General features: G+C 32.4%; 3 protein-coding genes across 4 annotated transcripts; all 3 read left to right on the top strand.

Annotated features, from left to right (window-relative positions):
- Positions 1 to 5,636: 5,636 nt before the first annotated feature.
- LOC149385743 (uncharacterized) lies at positions 5,637 to 6,682 on the top strand. Of its 2 annotated transcripts, none has more exons than XM_089626352.1 (2): positions 5,637 to 5,777; positions 6,185 to 6,682. In XM_089626352.1, the coding sequence occupies exons 1-2, from the start codon at positions 5,744 to 5,746 to the stop codon at positions 6,418 to 6,420; spliced, it is 270 nt and encodes an 89-aa protein (XP_089482478.1). In that variant the 5' UTR covers positions 5,637 to 5,743; the 3' UTR covers positions 6,421 to 6,682. The 2 variants fall into 2 exon arrangements, with proteins under 2 accessions (XP_089482478.1, XP_089482477.1); XM_089626351.1 differs by having other exon boundaries at positions 6,182 to 6,682.
- A 2,000-nt stretch (positions 6,683 to 8,682) lies between these two features.
- LOC149385742 (EPIDERMAL PATTERNING FACTOR-like protein) lies at positions 8,683 to 9,829 on the top strand. Its single transcript, XM_089627017.1, has 3 exons — positions 8,683 to 9,097; positions 9,186 to 9,235; positions 9,340 to 9,829. The coding sequence occupies exons 1-3, from the start codon at positions 8,977 to 8,979 to the stop codon at positions 9,556 to 9,558; spliced, it is 390 nt and encodes a 129-aa protein (XP_089483143.1). The 5' UTR covers positions 8,683 to 8,976; the 3' UTR covers positions 9,559 to 9,829.
- A 324-nt stretch (positions 9,830 to 10,153) lies between these two features.
- LOC149385741 (coatomer subunit zeta-2-like) lies at positions 10,154 to 12,785 on the top strand. Its single transcript, XM_089625761.1, has 6 exons — positions 10,154 to 10,268; positions 10,893 to 11,052; positions 11,307 to 11,454; positions 11,544 to 11,621; positions 11,777 to 11,861; positions 12,270 to 12,785. Exons 1-6 carry the CDS (start codon positions 10,266 to 10,268, stop codon positions 12,327 to 12,329), a joined length of 534 nt encoding a protein of 177 aa, XP_089481887.1. The 5' UTR covers positions 10,154 to 10,265; the 3' UTR covers positions 12,330 to 12,785.
- The last annotated feature ends 10,122 nt before the right edge of the window (positions 12,786 to 22,907 follow it).

Genomic DNA, 22,907 nt, shown 5'->3' with positions numbered 1-22,907 from the left:
TTGTGACAAGTGTTTGTATTCAAAAGTGCATGGTAACCTTGTGATCTTCCTATGTCTCTATGTTGATGATATGTTGATCATTAGCAATGAGATGAAAGGAATATTAGAAACGAAGAGGTTTCTATCTTCCACTTTCAAAATGAAAGATCTTGGACAAGTTGATACTATTTTAGGTATTAAGGTTCGTAGAACCAGTGGGGGTTATGAACTTAGTCAATCACACTATGTTGAAAAAGTGCTTGATAAGTTCAAACATTTAAATTTCAAAGAAGTGAATACCCCATTTGATACAAGTGTAAAACTTGAAAAGAATGATGGAAGGGCTGTGGCTCAATTGGAATATGCTAGTGCGGTTGGTTGTCTTATGTACTTGATGCAATGTACTCGACCAGACATAGCATTTGCCGTTAGTAAAATGAGTAGATTTACTAGCAATCCAAGTGCCGAGCATTGGAAGGCCATTGGGAGAATTTTTGGATTTCTTTTGAAAACCAAAAATCTTGGACTTCAATACGGTCAGTTTCCTGCCGTACTAGAAGGATATACTGACGCAAGTTGGATATCGAGTGTCGGAGATAATAAATCTACGACGGGATGGGTGTTTACACTTGCCGGTCGGGAAGTTTCTTGGAATCAGAGTTCGTGGCTCTTGCTTCCGCATGTCAAGAGGCTGAATGGTTGAGAGATCTTCTTTTAGAAGTTCCATTGGCTAAAGACAATATATCAACCGTGTCGATACATTGTGATAGTCAATCAACTTTAGCGAGAGCATACAGTGAAGTGTATAATGGAAAGTCTAGACATATTAGTCTGAGACATGACTATGTGAGGAAATTGATCAAAGATGGGATCATTTCGCTCACATATGTAAGATCAAGCTTTAATATTGCTGATCCGTTCACTAAACCTCTTGCAAGAGATTTGGTGAGATCGACCTCGAGAGGTATGGGTCTTAAACTCCTTGAGTAGTGATCTGACAATGATGGCAACCCAACCTAAGGTTAGGAAATGACTAACTATAGGTTCAATGGGTACGAACAAGTCATTGAATTGGATATTCATAACATTATATAATAATGTTGACTGTTACAATCGGGAGGTTGAGTTTCTTAACTCTTAATGAAGTTTAGTCTTGAGGACAAGTATCTATACGTAACATAGATACTGTAAGAACTTCACCTATGTGAATTTCGGGATGGTGCCGTCCCAAAAGTGAGAGTCGGGGTTTCTCTCATGAAAAATTCACGAGACAGGATGAGCACATGGCCATTAATGGTGCTAAGCGTGTGATATAGGCGAAGAACACTAAAGGGTGTGTGTTGAGTAATACCGATTTTATCACAAAGAAAAAAGGTTCAAAGCCTGGCTACCTGATTTCCGATAAAGTCTTGTGTTGCTTATACTAAGGATAAGTTCAAATCGAAAGATACTTATCTGTACTAACATTCTTTGTCTCTTTTCTGGATTCTATCTTGTTTTTCTGAACAAGTAGGGGATTGTTGGAAATTGAGTAAAATTAAATAGGTGTTTTAATTAGCTCAATTTAATTTGTTCACTAAAAGACAAAATAGTGTGTTGTTGATTGAGAAAGTGAGTTTGTATGTGGGAAAGAGTCCCACATGGAACAAAATACTAATGTAAATGAGTAAGTGACGAAATCATTTCAGCTCGACTGGGCGAGGTCGACTGGACGAAGTGACAAAGTCATTTCTGCTCGACTGGACGAGCTCGACCTCCAGGCGAGCTCGACCCCAGGGGAGCTCGATCCAGGTGAGCTCGACCTCTAGGCGAAACGGTACGATCCGCGGGTTTCTCGCGACAATTCTCGCCAACGGTCGTGTCTCCTCATTTAGTAGTTATTTTTGTTACCGTTCGAACTAACGGTCACGTCTCTTCGAAACGAACTATCGTTTGGCCAACGATCGTGTCGTTTGAGACTACAACCGTAGTTCGACCGAAACAGTGCGGCTGTTCGCGAAGACCGTTAGTTCGACCGGAACAGTGCGTCTGTTCGTCGAACCTCTTCGCGAACAGGTATGATTGATTATATAATCCGACTTCGGATTCAGTAATCAAAACAGGTTTTCGAACCAACTTTCTCAATTCCCGAAACACTAATCCAGAAACACAGTTCTTGCTTATTTTCGGATTTTCACTCTGTCTTAGTGCAGTCCGAACTAGGCTTGTCGTATCCTGCGGTATTCTTGTACAATAAACCTTAAGACACTTTGGGGTACTCGAAATACTATAAGGAAAACGTTCCTATGCGTGATTCAAGCCTCGAAGTCTTCAATTTCGAAGAATTATCTAACAGTACTTAGGGTCATTTCCCATAGAGAACACTTGCCCAAAAGGTCAATGCCAATTAGAGACTCCGACCTCAGCTTGATTTTGGTGGCAAGTGGTGGGTAGAGCTGCGCACGGTTCGGTACAATTTAAAATCGGTCAAAAAAATTGGACCAGACTAAATGATTTCATCGATTTCCAATATTGTGGTAGGTAGTCGTTCTCTATGTTCCATTTTCTGAAGAATATCAGACGTGCCTAAAAGGTCAATGCCAATTAGAGACTCCGACCTCAGCTTGATTTTGGTGGCAAGTGGTGGGTAGAGCTGCGCACGGTCCGGTACAATTTAAAATCGGTCAAAAAAATTGGACCAGACTAAATGATTTCATCGATTTCCAATATTGTGGTCGGTAGTCGTTCTCTATGTTCCATTTTCTGAAGAATATCAGACAAATATTTAAGTATGATCAAATGGATAAAAATAAGTAAAAATAAATAAAATGAAGTAAAAAAAAATCTAAAATTTTACCCACCAAGATTGTTTGAGAATGCACTAAGTTGTCCATCTCTTCTCGGCACTCCTCATCCAAATTGGGTGAAAAACAGTTTATTAGTAACTAATCGCGCGAACACGTTTTTGCCTCAACCATCCTCGGAAGCAAAGAGCTCCAAAATGAGTCGATGAGCCCCCCATCGCCAGAGAAGACATATTCCCGAGACATAGTAGAAACTTGGACGGCTAATACGTCTCGTGATATCTTTGACAAAATATCGAGTCATGACCATTCAATCTCCACCAACTTAGAATATCGAGTTGTCGAGTGTATGCCACTACATCTTTCATTCAAGTATTTATCAACTTCATGCTCACTTGAAGAAGATTCGTCGGGGTTTCTTTACTCTACAAAAGGTCAGATTCTTGATCCTCGACATCAATTTGAACACTTTGTGTGCTTTCCTTAGAATTTGAAGATTTTTTTTCGGACAAGTTGAACAAAATCTTTTAGAAAAATTTTAACTGTCTGGAACACACCTTGAATGTAATCACTTTTGACGTACTGATCTTGCATGGAAGTGCAAAAGTAGCTTGAGCTTGAACCTTGGATTAAAAACATGAGCAACAAACAAAACTCTGTTAATCTTCTCGGCATCCCTACAGTTTTTGTCAAACTTTGTCTTCATTCTAGTAGCCATCATAGCATGCATCAGATTCCTTCTTGCTTGATTTATCATCTTTGTCCAACTTTTCAGATATGTCAAATAATTCTAGAAGGAATATATTTGATGCTATGTATGATGATCCTGTAAACTTCTTGATGGCCGTATAAAAAAGCCTTCAAAAACTAGGTGTATTCTTTTACTTGTTCCCAATCTTCATAACTAGACGATCGTTGCTCAATTAAAAAAAATAGTTATCATAATTTCCATCGCCAACCATACCATCAAATGCCTTTAGGAACCTTATTTTCGTATCCAAAATAAGGTAAGTAGAATTCCATAGAGTGGCCACATCCAAACACAACAAAGCCTTTGTTTCAATTCCCTCTCATTTACAACACTCTTCAAATGATAGTTGCCTTGTAGTGGAAGATCGCACATATTTGCAAACGAGCCTAATTGGAGCAAAACCATTCTCAATCTCCATCAAACTTTCGTTCACAATCAAGTTCATTATGTGAGCCCTGCATTTCAAGTGTAAGAAATTTGGTTCTAAATAATATAATCAAGTTCGGTGCCCAACTTCCTCTTCAAGATATTCTAGATTTTGATGAGTGTGATTCATTCACACGAAATCCGACTCTTTTTTATGAAAATCAAAGATAGTCCTTCGGTTATTTGATAGTTTTTTTTTGTAGTTGTTAGTACTTTTCAGGTTGAAGAGAGCAAATGAGGGTTATGGTGCAAAAATTAGCAGAATTGGAGCTCACAAGAAATGACCCACGGAAACTAAATAATAGTTTTTGGTAGGCAACAGAGGAGCGCGACGCGTAGACCTTCACGCGTTGCGCAATTTATTTTCACGAGGTACCAAAAGTTCCAGAGTCTATCGCGATGGGCATGAGACCTCCACGCATTGCACAAAACGATCACGCTACGCGCAAATACCATGCGCGACGCGCAAGACGACGTACCAAATTTTAATAGAGCTCATTTACGAGCTATTCTTGACCCTTGGATCTCATCCAAAGATTCCAAAGGCTCCTAAAATATGGTATCCACTATCCTATGCTATATAGTCATGTTCTGGTCTAAATTAAGGGAAAGACAAAAAAAAAAAAACATGATATAGTTACAATCTAGAGAGCCATTGAAAGAGAATAAGAATCTTTGGAGTGAATAAGAAGAAGAACAAGGAGGAGAATGAAGGAGTGACAACCTTCCCCACTACCATCCTCTACGTCATTCATTGTTACCTCTTCATCTCAATCTTCCTTATTTCCGTACTTATAGTTTTCTTGCTTACTTTCTATGACTCATAGAAATTTGTCCATCTGTAATGGAAATTACATTAGGGTCATTTTGGAGATTTGAACTTGGATTTGGGTTTTATTGAAGTTTGATTTCTGATATTGATTTAGATTTGGAAGTTTAATTGAATATATGTGGTATTGATAGTTAATTGGAGATTTTGAATAGAGTTGCTTTGTTTTTCTTGGTTTTTATGCCTTTTTATTTATTAGTCTTGTTGGTTATTCTTATTATTATGTTGATTTGCTTATTCTCTACAAATTGTTTCTCCTTTATAATTCGGAATCTAAATTTATTAATTTAAAAAATAGATTAATTTACAAAATTTATAAGAAATAACAAACAAGAATTGAAATAATAAAGAAAAAGTACCCAAAAAAAGTTGACGATTCTCTTATACAAAATTCTATTCTTATCAATAAAGTATGCTGTGAGTCTGTAACACATATATCATCGATTTTGAATGGACCTCCAAACTAAAAAAAGTTGACGATTCTCTTATACAAAATTCTATTCTTATCAATAAAGTATGCTGTGAGTCTGTAACACATATATCATCGATTTTGAATGGACCTCCAAATATCAGTGTTCAAGGAAGTTGGATCTCCAAATTGTTCTCTTATAGTTGATATTTTTTAAAATATATAACAGAAAAATACATTTGATCAGTCCATGTCATTTTAAAAATATATATATAATTATCTCATTGTCACCCAAATTTGATTTTTTTTTTTTTAAATAAAAATTCTAACAGATTTAAAGCCTTTATATTAGGCCAGCTTTATATGATAATTATTGGGAAATTTTTGCAGTTATTCCAAGAATATCCACTTGAAGTAAGCTCCAAGACCAAGATAAAGAGCCCAAAGTCAGGTGGGTCGGTTTATGGGTCTTTTGTCCGACCCACAAACGATACTCAAACAAGAAACGTTTCTCGTCATTTCCTTTCCTTCTCAGTTCCCTCGAAATCTCTCTCTCTTTCTCCGAAATGGCAGAGCCAAAACAAGACCGTACGATTTCAGGTTACATTGCTAATCTATCAATAATTCGGTTTCCTTTTCTAGTTTTCTAAATCAATTGAATGACTTTCGGATTCACCCGTCACTTTCGTTGTACTAGATAGTTCTCTCTGTCAATAAATTATCTTCTGAAACCTAATAACTAGTTCCAGAAAAGAAAAGAAAGAATTCAGTCTTCGCAATGAATTTCATATAATTATTCATTCAGCGTTCTCTTTTGCTTTTCGAGTTGATCAGTATATAAAATAGCGTTGTTGATACGGGAATTTTTAGGTTTTTGTGTAACTAGTTAACACAACCGATGCCAAACATCGTCAAATAAAAAAAAGGACTAAACATTACAGAATTAGAACCATATAATTGAATATTGTGAATCTTCATTCATATTTTTTTTTAATTTATGGCAGAAGAGAATGTAAAAGCTCCAAACTTGATTGAGAGAGGCAAGGAAGAGATTGAGGCAATGAAATCAACTCACAAACACAGTCACGACAAAGAAACTCACGGAACAAGCGACGACATCAACGAGGATACAAAGATCGAAGAAGTCAAAGGCCCGGGCTTCTTCCAGCGGCTCAAAGAAGAAGTCGAGGCCATCGTCGGAGCGATCCTTCCGAAGAAGAAAGATTCCGAGACCCGCAAGTGATCTCGGTGTGTCAATTCATGCCCTGAGTGATTATGATTGTGTATTGTATCTTGACATGTGGTAAAAGTTCTGGTTTGATAATCAGTACTGAAAAAAAAAACAACATCACAGCAAGCTAATCCTGTTGATATCGAAAGTTTCTGTATAAGGTTGTATTTGATCCAGGATGTTATAAATTGTGGTGAAATAGTATGTGATTATAGTGATTTAATGACCAACTAAGATGCTTGTTTGTGTGCATAAATTGAAGGCATTTATTGCAGTCCTGTTTTGGTTAGTTATTCATTAGTCATAATGGTGTATAGGACATAGAGCTAGCTTATTAGTTTTGATGCTAAGTAATCAGTATTCTATGATGTTTGTGTATATGTATTTCACCACTTATAACTGAAGCTCTTCTAGACATTTAGCCTAAGCTGTACTAAACTGCAGTTATGTTATCATCATCAGTAATATGGTGATCTGATTCAAGGACAACAAAAATGATATGGGTATTGAGAATTTCATGGAAAAATTAGTCTTTTTAAGGGGGAGAGAGAGAGAGAGTCCTAGAAACTAGACTAGAATGACCAAGACAAAGGCCTTTTTATTTTATTTACTATTTTGCAAAGACTCCCAAGTCCTAATTAAGTTGTTTAAGGCTCTTTTTGGTGGTCCAATCTGTGATTAACTCACCTAGAAAAGGACCTAGCTAGAAATGAAAATGACCAATTCATTCTTCTCACACTGCTTTGTAGTATTACAGGTAGTATTACAGGCCTAACAAAAAGGGTTGATATTTGATCCTGGCTTCTTGTTGTGGCCGAGTTAAGTGCTGGTCAGTATAGAGAATTGAATAATCTCTCAAACAATTCTACTGTTTTTCTTTTTTCTTAATACATATATTAATGACGAAATTCCCAAACAAAATTATTCACAAATTTGCTTTCAATCCTTTTTTATTTTTCTTTTCTTCACTTTGACTTGTCTTTTCTTTTTCTGCAAAGTGACTGAGTTGACAGTCGTTTTCCATTCAGATAAAATGTAATGTACACAACATAAAAATGCTATTTCAGCTGTTAGTACAGTGTAACAGTGTCTTATTAGGTAATACCTCATATAACACCATCTGAGGTGTGTGTGAGAGAGAAAGAGAATAATGAGATGTGCCATCAAGGAATCAAGATTTTATCCTCAAGTTTGCTTGGCAAATCAGCCATATATTTAGCTCATATCTCAAAAACTCGTAATTGTAAAATAACACCCCTCCTATTAGGTCTAGAGTTAAACATAGCTTTCCTGATTCACTGTTTTCCATGCTTGCTGAGTTGAGTTGCTTCTGGACCTCTAATTCTTTCTTCCTCAATCCCACTGCTTATTCTCTCTCTCTCTCTCTCTCTCTCTCTCTCTCTCTTCTCTCTCTCTCTCTCGCTCTCTCTCTCTTATAATAATAAGCAAATGGAAGAAGTAATGAATGTTGTGAGTTGCTACTAATTAATTTACTGTACAATAAATGTGATCATCTGGAGGTACTCTGAGGGCAATCAAAGGCTATATCAGGTTCTTAAATGCCATCTTGCTGGGTTGTTAAAAAATGGACGGTCAGATTTGAGAGATGTACACTAGCCTGAGTGTTTCCCACATACCAACAAGCAATGAAAAAACCAAAAAAATTTAAAAATAAATAAATAAAAACTTTTTTGACCCATCCGAAAAGTACTTCATTAAATCCATTAACTAACTCATTAAATTTATCTGTACGGCTAGGTGTGTGTGTGTGTGTGTGTTTTGTACATCAGGCATTTGATTCCTTTTATCTTTTTATTTTTCTCTTTCTACATTGCATTGTATGTAAATGTAAATGGCTCATATTACTTGATTTGCTAATTCCTTCAATGGGTAACAAAAAAATAAAAAGGCTCTGCAGTCTAGGTAGGAAAGATTTATTCTGAATCAGAAACTGATATCTTTCTCAGGCCCCAAAAAGGGTGCTTTTGTTCTGGGCTAAACAGATCACACCTTGCACTCATTGATTTGAAAGAGAAGCATAGAAATCAAAATGAATTTACCCAATAAAAATATAAACCAATAAATAAAAGAATGAGAGAGAAAGAGTGAAATAAGAAGGGCAGAGAAAAGATAGCAGATTAATCACTCATTTTAGAGGAGTTGTCAAATGAAATAAGGAAGCTTTTCCCATCTTTCCCTGATACGAGTAACGTAATCGCTTGCTTCTCAAGCAACGTCTATCTGTTGATTCTGTTCTGCTCCCACTTCAAGTAGTCTCTCTCTCTGTTTCATTTCATAGAGCTTCACACTGATCTTCTTGGGATTGCTTCAAATTACTTTTTTTTTTTTCATTTTGACTTGTTAGGCTTATAAAACAAGCCTTTAAGTAAGTGTGTGTCATCCCAAGTCAATGTGTCAAACATCATCACTCTTTACTTCTCCCTCTCTCTCTCTCTCTCTCTCTCTCCTTATCATCTAGTTTGACATCATAGCCATCATCATATAATAACAAATTCATAAATATCATATCAACTAACCAACCAGCTTTGAATCTGAAACTGAAACAATATGAAGCTAAAAGCTCGTTGCTTTGTGGTGGTGATGGTTGTGACGGCTCTGCTGGCTTATGTTGCTGCAACAAGCAGGACATTCCCATCATCAACTCATCTCCAACCTGTTCTTCAACCAGGTTTGATTATCTCTTCTCAGCTTGTAATTAATTCACAACAAACCAAACAAAAATAAACATTTCTTCTTATTTTTCCAATTTTCATCAGGTCAAGCCAACAGCTCAGAATCTCCTCCTCAACCAACATCATCAAAGCAGGTACATTAACTCTCACTCTCTCTCTCTCTTTTTCACCCACTCAATTTATGTTCTGTTTTGCTATTTTTTTTTTTTTTTTTTTTTTTTTTTTTGGAATTGAGAAGAAATGGGATGAAGATGAAGCAAATAACGACAAAGGATACAGAAATATAGGGTCAAGACCACCAAGCTGTGAGCACAAGTGTTATAGGTGTTTCCCATGTGAGCCAATCCAAGTCCCAACAATAGCAAGAAAGCACAACAGCCACTTTGGGATTCAATACACCAACTATGAGCCTGAGGGATGGAAATGCAAATGTGGTCCTTCCTTCTATAGCCCATGATCATTTTACTATTGTCATTTTTTTTTTTTTTTTTTTTTAGGGGGTGTGTAATTTCTTAGGGACTGGACTGGATGAATGAAGTGAACCATATGTCATAATATAAAGTGTTCTGTGATCAGTCTGACTTAGGGGCAGTCTAATATCTGCCATGTAAAAAAGCCTATATATATGGCTGTTTTTTCTTATCCCTTCTAGTATTTGATTTACTCTCTGTATGATTCTATTTTATGATCTGACCCTGTATGACTATGAGATCTATTTTAACTTAAAATTGTCACACTAAACCGTGTATATGATATGATTAGTTATAGATTGCTTGCTAATAGTACTAAAGATGGACTTGCAAATGAGAAACTACCACCAGAAAATAATACAAAAGTTTCTATACTTGTAGTACTTTTGGAGAGATTAATTCTAATCTTAAACTATGCCTGTGTAATACTATTGATTTGTTTTTTATTTAATTTTTAAAAAGAATCCATATTATTATTAATATTATTTTCCTAAAAGAAGTTTTAATTTTTTTTTTATTATTTACAAACGAAGACGAGATTTACACTAGAAAACGAGCGATAATTAAAATAAAAAAAAATATATTAAATAAACAGAGTGTATTTATAATTATTTTGATTACCCATTTATCTATCTTGTCCATATTGCTTTCTCTGTGATTCTGCAACTCCGTCCGATCTCGCATTTCATAAAGAATGGTAACTCTCTCTCTCTCTCTCTCTATGATAAAGCTTGAATCTTTGTAGTACAGATCGTATATTGATTCAACAAAACTAACCACTAATTAATCCGAAGCTCTTTTACATAATGTGGCAAATTCGAGTTTTAAAGTCAAATAAGAAGAGGATTCCATTGCATCAATCGATTTCGTCTGTAATGACCCCTAAAATTATTGCAAATAAACTTCCAAAATATCCACGTTATAATCGTGTTTCCCATTCATACTATAGATCTGGGGACTAGCCTCGGATTACGGATTCCAATCATGACAGCGTGTTCACAGAGAAGACAAAAGATTATGATATGTTTGTTCAATTAAATCGCTCGTTTTTTCTTTTGGTCTCTTGCTTTCTGGTTATGCCTTTTCTCTGATCCCGAGTGTTTTTTTTTCCTCTTCTATAAACGTTATTTACTCAGTTAGTTTAGCATTCACAATGTCACACAAATCGTACCAATGCACTTGTAATGAAATGAAATAGTCTCTCTTTTAGTTTTCTCTCTTAATCTCTCCAAAGCTGTCGCAGGTTTTGAATTCATAGTTCTGTTACTGAATCGAAATACTGAAGTATTCTTTTTTTTTTTTTAAATCTAAAAAATTACAGGATTCGTGTCCTTCGGTGAAAAACATTCTGTTGCTTGACTCGGAGGGACAGCGTGTCGCAGTTAAGTACTTCTCGGATGACTGGCCAACAAACTCGGCCAAATCGGCCTTTGAAAAATCCCTCTTCACCAAGACTCTCAAGTCCAATCCTCGCAGCGAAGGTGTGTTTCATAATCGTATTGTTTATCTTTTCCTTTTAATTCCCTTTTGAGGATGATTTCCGACAGAAAGTCTAAAAAAGGACTTAACAAGGCATTTGATTTTGAGATGAAACCTCGTGAAACTGAGCTCAAATTGAGATGAAATTCATCATCATCTTGAGAGGGCATTTCTGCAGTCATTTATAGTCTGAAACCCACTATATGCTATTGATCGAGTAACCATTGACCAAGTTTGATTTTGACTCTGTTTACAGCGGAGATAACGATGTTCGACAACAACGTTGTGGTGTACAAGTTTGTGCAGGACCTTCATTTCTTTGTGACCGGAGGCGAAGATGAGAACGAGCTCATTTTGGCCACGGTCCTTCAAGGCTTCTTCGACGCTGTTGCTCTAATCCTCAGGTACTACTACGAAATCTTCTGGTACTACACTAATCGAATACAAAATCGAAATACCATTTCATTTTGGTTTGATTTGTTTCGGTTGTAAGGAACAACGTCGACAAAAGAGAGGCGCTCGAGAACTTGGACCTCATTCTTTTATGCCTCGATGAGATTGTGCATGAAGGGTAAGCTTTTTTTTTCGCATCAACCACAATGGTTTCGATAATGACCTAACTGTACTAAAAAAAAGATTATTAAATAGTAAAACTACTGAACCAGCCACCATGGAAAAGGGTTTCAGAATCTCATTTATTGTGTGATTTTTTTTTTTTTTTTGTAGGATTGTGCTCGAAACGGATCCGAACGTCATCGCAGGAAAAGTTGAAAGCCATAACTTGGATGCTGAGGCACCATTGTCTGAACAGGTTTATATCAAATTACTAAGAATCTCTCTTTCTTGCAGAATCACCAAATGGTTGATTTTAAACATCGGAGCTGCTTTGTTCACAAGTCTCAAACTTTTTTTTTATCCCACTCTGATTCATTCCAGGATAAAGAATGCCGTTGATTTTGTTCTGGTGAAAACCTGGCAAAAAAGACAATGGAAACCCAAATTATGTCCTCTAAAATTTGACATTTCCTTCGAAAAAAAGTTTTCGGAACTCCTTGCAAAAATTTAAAATCAACATTTTTTTAATTTTGTTCGTCTGTATATCCATCGATAACCAGCCTTTCATAAAATTCAATGATCAACTAATTATCGACCCATTGTATTCTGTGATTCATTCATTTATAAATTTTATATACATTTTTTTTTCTTTCTAATGTTGCAGACTATAACTCAAGCTTGGGCCGCGGCGCGGGAACATTTGACTAGGACCCTCCTACAATGATAAAATAAAATAATTTTTTTGCACTCGTATAGTAAAAAAAAATGCTATCAACTTTATTTGTCAAATTTTTTTAGTTTGTCATATGAGAATTAGGGTTCATAGGAGATCATAATTTTCATATGTCACGTCTGCTTTGTTTTTGTTGCTGTGTTGATGATGCTGTTATATATAACATCTATTCTTGAAAGAAAAAAAAATTTTAAATTACCCTTTTTAGTTCGTTTGTATTGATAATTTTTTTTAATAAGACAGTTCTCATTATTTTTTTTTTTCAAATAATATAACAGTTCTCAGCATATATTTTACTGATGGGCTTTTTCTATCTAGCAGGCTTGACATTTTGGTTTGTTGTTTTGGCTTTGGGTCTATTTATTAAGTTAAAGCCTATGTTATATGCTCTATGTGTGACACAAACAATCTTAATCCCAATATTGAAATTCGTGATATTTACTTCAATGACTTTATTCTTCATATATCATGATTGAAAATTCTACGATGTCTCTTTCGCTATCTTCTTTTCATGCATTAGTGGGCAGATTTGAAGGTAATGGTAGAATATCCAAAATTCCAAATCACATCTCTCTTTTTTTTTTTTAATATTTTTTTCCCTTTTTGTCCGAATACTGTTAAGGCCCTGATGGGGATAAAGCTGGCCATATGGAACCCGGGAAATGGGATCCCCTGGTCCCGTCCCATATTTTGCGGGAAATGGGACTCCCGGGACCGTAAAAAATGGTACCGGGAAATCTCGGAACCATTTTCCACGGTACCGGGAATTCCCAGTACCATATTTCGCGGTTCCGGGATTCCCATATTTATTTATTTAATTTTATTTTAATCATAAATACATTTAAAAATAAATAAAAATTCATATATTTTCAATTAAAAAAAATACAATATAAAAAATACGGTACTAAACGGTGCTAAACGGGGATCCCGGTTCTGTCCCATTTCCCGGATGGTTCCGGGACAAAAGTCCCAGTACCATATTTTATAATATGGGTATTTCCCATTTCCCACATGGTACCAATAATACGGGAAACGGGGTCCCGCGGGATCCCATATGACCACCTTTAGATGGGGACTATGAAAGAACTTTCCTATTGGTCAAGGTGAATTTATATGGAATTCTGATTTTATTTTTAATTTTTTATTGACTGGTTAAACCGAGTTAACTTATAATTAACAATAGTATCATGCCATGACCCAAAAAAGAATATTATAAATAATAAACTAAAACAGCATGAAAATAAATTGAATCCACTTTTACATGCATCTTTTCTCAACTAAAATATGAAGACAATTTTATGTCGAATGGTAAAGTAAAAACATATCTATAAAATTCTCAACCACACTCACCTATAAAAACCAAGGTTCACTCTATGTTCTCTTCCTCTATATTCTACATATCAATTTCAAGTTTCAACTAAAATATACGCATACCAAACTCTTAAAAATATTTCATATAAATTAAATTTCAAGTTTCAACTAAAATATACGCATACCAAACCCTTAAAAATATTTCATATAAATTAAATTAATAAAAAATGTATTACCATTCCGACTCTGAAACTCAATCATCCAAGGATTATGGTATCCATAGTTTGAACATCAATGCCTGTCAATTTTAACGCTTGCTAATTCAATACATCAATGCAACTATTAAAAATCTTACTCAATAAGTAAATAACGAAGAACAAGCATTGGTTCAAGAAAAATTTTTGACAAAATTGTTTCCACCAACCCCAACCCAATGTCATAACATTCGCAAGACCACCATTGCCAAAAAAAAAAAAAAAAAAAAACAAAAACAACTAATTATAGACATTGGTTAGAGAAGGGTTCAACCCTAATCACAAGATTTGTCATGTACTGATACTTCAAATTTAATTATCTTATACGATTATGAAATAAAAATATATATGGTAACATTACGTAGCATGTTCCGACAATAGTATTGCATTCATAAGTGATATACGAACTCGTCTAACAAAAATGATCATTTAAAATTTGTCATTCATCACGTAGATAGAAAATTGGTATTTGCATATAATAGAATACAATTTGAACACATGAACATGTTGATATCCCCAAAAGAGTTCAGCGTCGCATCCAAGAGATATCGGAAGATTGGGATATTGTGTTATAGGGCCACTTTATCCTAGGCGTTGGGCTAATTTTGTAACTGTATTTTTTTTTATAAAAATAATAAAGTAATTATTATTTAAGTAGTTTCTAAAACTTCCTTATAAAATTTGTTTCTAACAGTACTATAATTAAGTCAAATTTGGTTTAACATATGCTTATGAATGATGTTTTATGGATGATGATGTAGGGGATGGACCCGAGATACCACGCACTAAGGAGGTGATTTTTATTGTTTTAATATTAGACCCGAGAGAGCTATGACTATGAAAGGGAAAAACAGATATGACACAACCTCCAAAGATGCTACCAAAGATCGATGTGTTCTGCGAAAGGTTTGAGAGTGAACGAATGCGAAAAAAAAAAAAAAAAAAAAGTTGGCGAGGTTTGGACTTTGTTAGGAGGGTTAAATTAGTAATTGGTAATTTTGTAACATACATAATCGTCTTAGATACTTGTTATTGGCTAATTATTAACAAATTTCAAAAAAAAAAAATTATATGCTTTTAAAATCAATTAATTATTTTTTTTAAGACTAACCAGTACCACTTCATTGATGGAAAACCACACTGTAATTCAAAATCTTAGTTCGAGTGATTTTCATTTTATTAATTACTTCAAAAAAAAAAAAAAAAAAAACTTTGATTGAAGCGTTCCGTGAGGGATACGTCCTTTACACGTTCTATAGTCTATTATGATCTTGACTAGAGGTCCATGTATTATTCCACGCATATTTCTTTCTTGTAGCTATACTAAACTTGCTTAGAAAAGTAAAATAAAGTTTGTTCTTCGTATAACATTCCAAAGCAGTCCTTTTTTTTTGTGTCTACACAATGGCGAAATGTGTGGTGATGTTTTTGATGGACCAATTATTAACCATTAAATTTAATATATATATATATATATATATATATATATATATGTATGTATGTATGCCTAAGAAGATTAACATATATAGATTAAACAATATTATTTTTTAATTTGCACAGAGTTTCAAACTATATATTTGAACCGAATTGTATTAATTAATTTAGGGTACTAAGCTAGATTATAATTATATAATTTTTTTTATTAAGATTACTAACAAAACGTTTTCAATTATATTCAATGGATTGAAACAAAGTCTTCAAAGTAAGGTTTCAATTGTCATTTTCCATGCCGTTTTGAATCTTCCCAATTACATAAAATCAACTTGCGGATGAAAAATCCAATAGAAAAAGTGTGCAAGATGAAAAACCCTTTTCTGATTTAAAAAAAAATTGTTTTTTATTAGAAAATTGACACCTCAATGGAAATGACGACGAAAAAAAAACTGTTGATGAACATGTTAAGGAAAACACAATTTTTAATAAAGTTAAAAGGTTACAAATAATATATTAAAGGGTCTTTTAGCTGTATAGCCATTTGACTTATAGCGTTTTGTATAATAGCCAATTTTTTGTAAATTTTCTGTAAATAACCACCTCAACTTATTTACGGCACTAAAAAAACAAAAAAAACCCAAAATATGAGGGATTTTTTTTTTAGTATTTTTGTCTTTTTTGAGTGCCGTAAATAAGTTGAGGTGGTTAATTACAAAAAGTTTGTTATTTAGCAATTCTTAGACTTTCGGTGGCTTATTTGCCTATTTTTTTTTATATTAAATATATATTGTCCACACTTAAAGTCAAAATATTTTTTTTCAAAAATACACAAATTATAAATTTAAACATTACAAACTATGCATCAATAATCAAGAATCTTGAATCAAAACAATACAATACAATAACCAATTAGTATTTTAAATTTCAATTCAATTTCAATCAATAATCATTGAATAAATATGAACTTGATTAAACCTACAATGAAAAAAGGTAAAACCATTTTAAATAATTGTAAAAAAATTGAGGACTCGCTAGAAACAAATTGTGATTTGCCAGAAACTACGGTGGCTCATCGGAGGTCTGCAGAAAAATATGAAAATATGTATGTTGTAGAGATTTACAAAGACAATCTACATTAATGAAATTATTTTTTTGAAAATATCTCATATATATATATATATATATATAATATATATATATATAATATATATATATATATATATATATATATATATATATATATTCAAGCTTTTAAGAAATATGAAAAACTTGAGAGGTTTTCCTTTTCACGGTTTGCCATATTTTTCCATAGATTTTTTTTTTTTTTTTTTTTTTGCATTAATCACCATCGAAAAGACATGAAAAATCGTTGATATAAAAGGCATGACTTTGGAACGACAACAACATGATATATATAACTTTCGGTAGTCGGTGATGACTCGAAAACAAATCTTCAATCAAGTCTTTCAGATTTTTGCGGGCATTATTTAGAACTATGCTTTAAAGCATCAAGTATATATATATAGAGATATTCTAATGAAAGATTGTCGCTACTAGAATAAAGGGCATTCACGGCATCCTAAAAACGCTTTTAAATATGTTTTACGGTGCTCATCAAAACGCCGTAGAAGCCGATGCCGTTGTAAGTGTTTTTAAGGCGTTTGTGGTGGAAACGCCATAGTAAGGACTATCGTACATAAATTTTTTAACATTGATATAAATATTATATTCAAATGACTAGTTTGAATACTATATTGCTATGTTACGTTCGAAAATGAGTGCTTTAGTTAGGTAGTTTATTGAAATTGAAGCATTTGTAAATGGTAAAGGTTTATCTTAAATCTGTAAAAATAACTAAATTACAAAACATGCACAAGTATTAGGTGCCAATACTTTTTTTTTTTTTAATCAAGACAATCAAATTTGTTGACAATGACAAATTGTTTACATACAAGGGTGACAGGGTCAATATTTTCATTGATAGTGTGAAAAAAAAAAAAATATAACTTTGTCTATTTTACTAAACACTTAAATTTTAATTATTTTACTAATCAATTAGTTTCAAATGATAATTTTACATAATTTATTCATATTTCTAATGAGTTTTCCGAATGATAGCAACTGTTTTTTATATTGTTTAAATTTTTTTACATTGGCAACCTGCTTATAGATGGGTCAATTTTTATTTTATTAATAGTGTTTTTTTTAGAGATTTGTAATTAACTAGGCCACTTTAAACATGTGATTTTGGATCAGGCTTACGTTTGACAATTTTTAGGGATATAAACAAATGGCTTATGTCGCAATAATTAAGGTCTGATTTGCCCTTATTTATCAACAAATTCGTCACTTTCTCTCTCCTATTTTTATTTCAAATATTTTTTTTTTTTTTCATCAAAACTTCAAAAATTCGTATCTTTCTCATACGAACTCGAAATTGAGTGATTTCGGATCCTACAAATTCGCGGCGTCGAGATCTTCAAAAATAGACTTGTGTTTGATGAAAAATTATGTTTAATGCATCATATTTACGTTTCCATTTATTTTTTTGATAATTTAAAAAAAAATTAAGTTATTTCCATGTTTAAGGTAGTAACGTGATTTTTCTACATCTATGGTATTAAACATGATTTTTCATCAAACACAATAGATCTATTTTTGAAGATCTCGGCGTCACGAATCCGTAGGATTTGGAATCACTCAATTTCGAGTTCATATGAGATATATATGATTTTTTGAAGTTTTTATGTAAAAAAAGCGTAAGAAAAAAGTAGGAGAGAGAAAATGACGAATTTGTTAATAAATAAGGGCAAATCAGACCTTAATTATTGTCACATAAACATGTTGGCTATTTCACTAAGAATTGTGAAACGTATGCTAAAAATAAATTTTATAGTTTCATTTTTGTTATTTTGCTACACTGCATTTTTTTGATGAATAACATAATTTTAGCTATTTTATTAAAAATTTGAGATTTTTATCACATCTCAAACAATTATGCATAATTTCTTATATTTCTATTGAGTTATTATAGCAACTCTTTTTTTTATGTTGTTTAGATTATGTATAATGTTTAAAATAATATTCACATGTATTCTTTTCCCAATCTGGTTGAACTTTTTATAATTTCATGTTCAAAATATATTGGCGTTGCGTTGTTAAACAAAAATTCATACAAATTCGACGAGGTGTTGTGATAAAATATGATCATGAGAAATGAATCATCGTTCATCTCTATATTCCATCTCTATACTTCTTGATTGAATGAAGCGTGAAGAATCGTTATATCTGCAGACACATATGTTACGTTGATGCTATTCTTAAAAAAAAAATGTATATATTTTGCTAAATAAACAAATATAAATCGGGTACATACATACTAGTTGTTTTCAACTGCCAGATAATGTGTAATTAAAATTTATGCGCCTCCAGTTATGGAATAATATTTATATTTCCACTAGAAGTTGACATAGACTCATGACTTTGCCAATGCAAACGCATTTCTGGCAGAAGCTTCCACGTTAATTAGTCCTTAGAGAAAATGTATTTAGCCTTGTAAATAATTGTTATAATAAATTGGGCTAATAATAGCTACACCAATTTAAATAATTACAAACTTAAAAGTGTTTACTAACTCACGTAAATATAATAAATAAATATGTGCCTGAAATGTTTTCCTTGCATATTTTTTTTTATCATACATTATATTAAATTTTATGTATTTTTCATAATTTTGTAGTACGCTACTGTTATATAAAATTACAATTTAAATATAATTTTAATGGTAAAAATCGACAGTAGAAGAAATTTTAAATATATCTTTCAAATACCAACATAAATTTAGCATATATATATGTGTGTGTATATACTTATATAGGGGGTATATTAACTTTGTTATTTATATTATTAATATAAAAAACACCCTTATCTATTAAGTTTTTGGGTTAAGAATGCTTGATTTTTAGCTCTCTTTCATGGGGATATAATAGCTCTCTTTTGTCCTCGTTAAAGCGCGTATTTCCTAGATTAGCTTAGCTCATTCATTGATGTTATTTATTACTTTTTTAAAGGTCAAAATGCTTATTTTCAGGTACAAAGTTCAAACAATATATAATACAACTTTGATTTTCCATGAAATTCTATAACCGCGTGCCTCGATGCATGGAAAGTTTGTGACAACGTATATTATAATCCAAATGATCGGAAGAAAAAAAAAGAGTATCAAATGAAATTAAAGATGATCATACGGTATGGCAAATAAAGTGCTTTAAAGGAACCAAATATGGAGTGCAAATAAAGCAAGCAAAACAAAATTGGGAAATTCCCATTTGTTTGAATTTTGCTCAAGAATATCGACTTATTTAAACTCCAAAAATACTGAATTTTCATATTGAAAAGGTAAACAACTCTTATTATAAATAAAATTGTAAAAAAGAAAATTACACAAACGATCATGTACGTACTCGCCTGCGTCCATCCACGATCAATATAGTCCGATCATAGGAATTCCTTGAAATTAAATCGTAACTAGGATATATCATAGGTAATTTGTATCTCATCAATTAAAATATGTGCCTATAGTATAATAATTTGGCAAAGTGTTGTAAGCTAGAAAACTCATTGGGAACTTAGATTAGATTTAATTATGATTTGTTCCTTTTCTATGTAAATTTTAGTCAAGCGAGAAACATAATAACTTACATCATTTTTCGCGATCCTAGAAAGATTTCCCTCACATATTTAACTAAGTTAAATATTAAGAACGTGTATGAGATTTATGCAAAGTTTTTATTATTTTTTAAACGATGAATTTCTTAAGATTTGTTCATAAGTTAAGAACTTTGCATAAATCTCATATATGTCCTTTAACGTTTTGCATAATTCTGATTTTTCTCATATATATTATTTTATTGAAGAAAAAAAAACAACCACGCTTGATTTTCTAATATTACGATATACATTTGGGGAACAAATCTATGTATTTAATTGATATACTTTGTGATTTAATGTTCAGCCACAATTCCTATAATTGCACGGAAGTTTGACTTAAATTTAATACAAATTGCAAAAAACTTGATGCGTTTTTAATGAAAGCGTATAAAGTAATAAACCCGTCGTTGGTTCTTCCTGTATGTCGTAAAAGGATAATTAAGTTCTGAAAAGACACTTGAAAATCCTTCATGTTAACTATTATATTTATATTACAACATTTTTTTTCAACACGCCGTTCCTCTTGGCGTTAATTATTAACTTTTATATTTAATAGCACCGTGTAACAAAACATCATATACGCTCATACACGTCTGTTTAATTCAATTAAGAAGCATTAGAAAAATAGGTTAATAGTTGTTTCAATTATAATTTTGTTTCTCCGAGACTTGAGAGAGATCAGACTTTTGAACATGTCTATCTTTTTATTTTTTATTCTATTTCCTCAAAATATAAATAATAATATAGAAAATATTGGCTTTGAGATTTCTTCTTGTCCACATGGGTTTCAATGTGCCACAAGAATTTAGCCAATGTATTATATTTTTTATTATTTAATAAAAATATAAAACTTAAGATTGTATCTCAATTGAACTGACAAATGTTGGAAAACTACTTGGTCATAAATTCTCAACACATATGAAATCAATTGACAGAACACAGACACAACAACAGCATGAACTTGGTCTTATTTTTCAATTCATTAATTCATCATTTCTTGCTACTTAAAAAAAAAAAAATTGTTCATATTTATCTCATCGGCTTTTAATAGCTGGCTATCAGCCACGTGTAAGGGAGTGGAAGACCTGATTGTGGGTCCCACGTGTATTGATTTAGTTGACTCACAACCCTCTGAAATTCTGCTGAATCTTTTTTATTTTTTATTTTTTATTTTTATTTATTTTATTTTAAGAATATAAAAAAAAAAACAGCGTTGCATAAAAATACACTCATACATACCTTTCTTTATGCTTTTTTTGAGCCTTGACCATACGCAACAACACGTTATTGTCTTCCCAAACAATTAATGTTGTGACTATATATAATAATGTTTTTGGTGTCTTGCCACACTATGTGCAATCCACACCATGTAACTAGTCAAATTATTAGGTACATATATATATACACACACATATCTAATCATCTTCTAATAAAGAGAAAATCAATTTAATTTATATGTGCAACTTGCTATTATCTTATATAGGTTGCTATAAAAAAAATCAGGTTGGTTTGATGTATAGGGGCACTTGAATAGTCAATTAAATCCCTTGACAGGAAAAGTTTCAGACTGTCTAAAAGAGCTTATTTTTATAGTTAGTTGCTAAAAACAGATATAAAAAAAAGGTGTGTTTGTGGTTAGAAATTCAAAGTCTTGATCTGCATAACTTTTTGTTTCAGATCTTCTTATATGTGGTAATTTTATTTTCTTATACTCGAAATGTGCAGACAACACTTACAACTGTTACCTAAACATATTTATCAGGCTCTTTCTGTTTTTAAATTTTTTTAAGAAATTGAACTTTGTAAAATCAAAGTGGTTAAAATACAATATTTAAAGGTATATGGAAGGTACATGGAAGTTGCCCGGCATAAGAATTTTCATATTCATACTTCTAAGAAGAAATATTCTTTTGGAATTATATATGCAATTGGATAGTTTTGTCATTCCGTGTTATAAGTATAACACACGTTTTATGTATTTTTTTATTCATTTCAATATGACGTGGCTTAGTGAAACGAGTATTGACTAGGATCTATTTCCAAGGATGATTTTAGCCTAGGTGGGCAATTTACTATAAAGACTTTTTCATCTGAGAAGGTTAAATTTGGAGAGAGAGAGATATTTTCCCTCTTAAAAACAAATTAGGGTAAAACGTAAAAGTAGGATTATGATTTATGACAAAATTATTACGGGAGACAAAAGAATGTGCCAAGTAGGTTCATAAGCCGCCACGTAGGATTAAGTGGGACCCACACTGTTCACATAAGTGCATTGCACTTGCAAGTCTACAATTGGAAATAAAGATATTCTCAATTGGCTGCTCTGCAGAATTTTTGTAATAAAACAAAAATGAATGGAAGTTTCCTTTGAAGGTATAATGAAATGGTAAACTATCTACATGATAGTTAATTAAAGGAATAGATACATAAACATAAAATTAGTAAAAGAAACTTGTTACATATTTTTAATCATACTGTGGTATTTGAATGTGTTGTACTTATATTTATAACAGGCGAACAATTTACAATAATTTTTTAACCAGTGTTTTGATCTTAAATAAGAAAAGTTAAAACAAATACACTAACAACAGTAACTAATTAAATATTTATTAAAAAAAATAGACTTTTCTCTTTGGGTTGGTTTTCACAAAACGCCAGGTCATTCTCATTTCGACCATCTCTTATTACCAATCATAAGACTACCACTTACAGAAATTGCCCCAAAATTTATTAAAATGATATAACATGTTATATTGATAAAATAGAAAATAGACTTATCAAACAATTAATTTTAATTGTTTGAGATTTACGAGAAATATAAAATTATATATAAAATCACGAAAACAATAGACCCGGAAAA

Source organism: Urtica dioica, chromosome 9 (assembly GCF_054948205.1).
Source record: "Urtica dioica subsp. dioica isolate 48M chromosome 9, U.dioica_male_clone48M_v1_H2, whole genome shotgun sequence".
NCBI classification, from domain to species: domain Eukaryota; kingdom Viridiplantae; phylum Streptophyta; class Magnoliopsida; order Rosales; family Urticaceae; genus Urtica; species Urtica dioica.
The sequence above is the reverse complement of the archived record's forward strand: the minus strand, read 5'-3'. Positions and strand labels throughout refer to the sequence as shown.

Coding starts and splice junctions, on each gene's coding strand:
- LOC149385743 (XM_089626351.1), top strand. CDS start 5,744: ATGGCAGAGCCAAAACAAGACCGTACGATTTCAG. Junction 5,778..6,181: donor ACAAGACCGTACGATTTCAG/GTTACATTGCTA, acceptor AATTTATGGCAG/AAGAGAATGTAAAAGCTCCA.
- LOC149385742 (XM_089627017.1), top strand. CDS start 8,977: ATGAAGCTAAAAGCTCGTTGCTTTGTGGTGGTGATGGTTGTGACGGCT. Junction 9,098..9,185: donor CCAACCTGTTCTTCAACCAG/GTTTGATTATCT, acceptor AATTTTCATCAG/GTCAAGCCAACAGCTCAGAA. Junction 9,236..9,339: donor AACCAACATCATCAAAGCAG/GTACATTAACTC, acceptor GGAATTGAGAAG/AAATGGGATGAAGATGAAGC.
- LOC149385741 (XM_089625761.1), top strand. Junction 11,053..11,306: donor GTCCAATCCTCGCAGCGAAG/GTGTGTTTCATA, acceptor CTCTGTTTACAG/CGGAGATAACGATGTTCGAC. Junction 11,455..11,543: donor GCTGTTGCTCTAATCCTCAG/GTACTACTACGA, acceptor TTCGGTTGTAAG/GAACAACGTCGACAAAAGAG.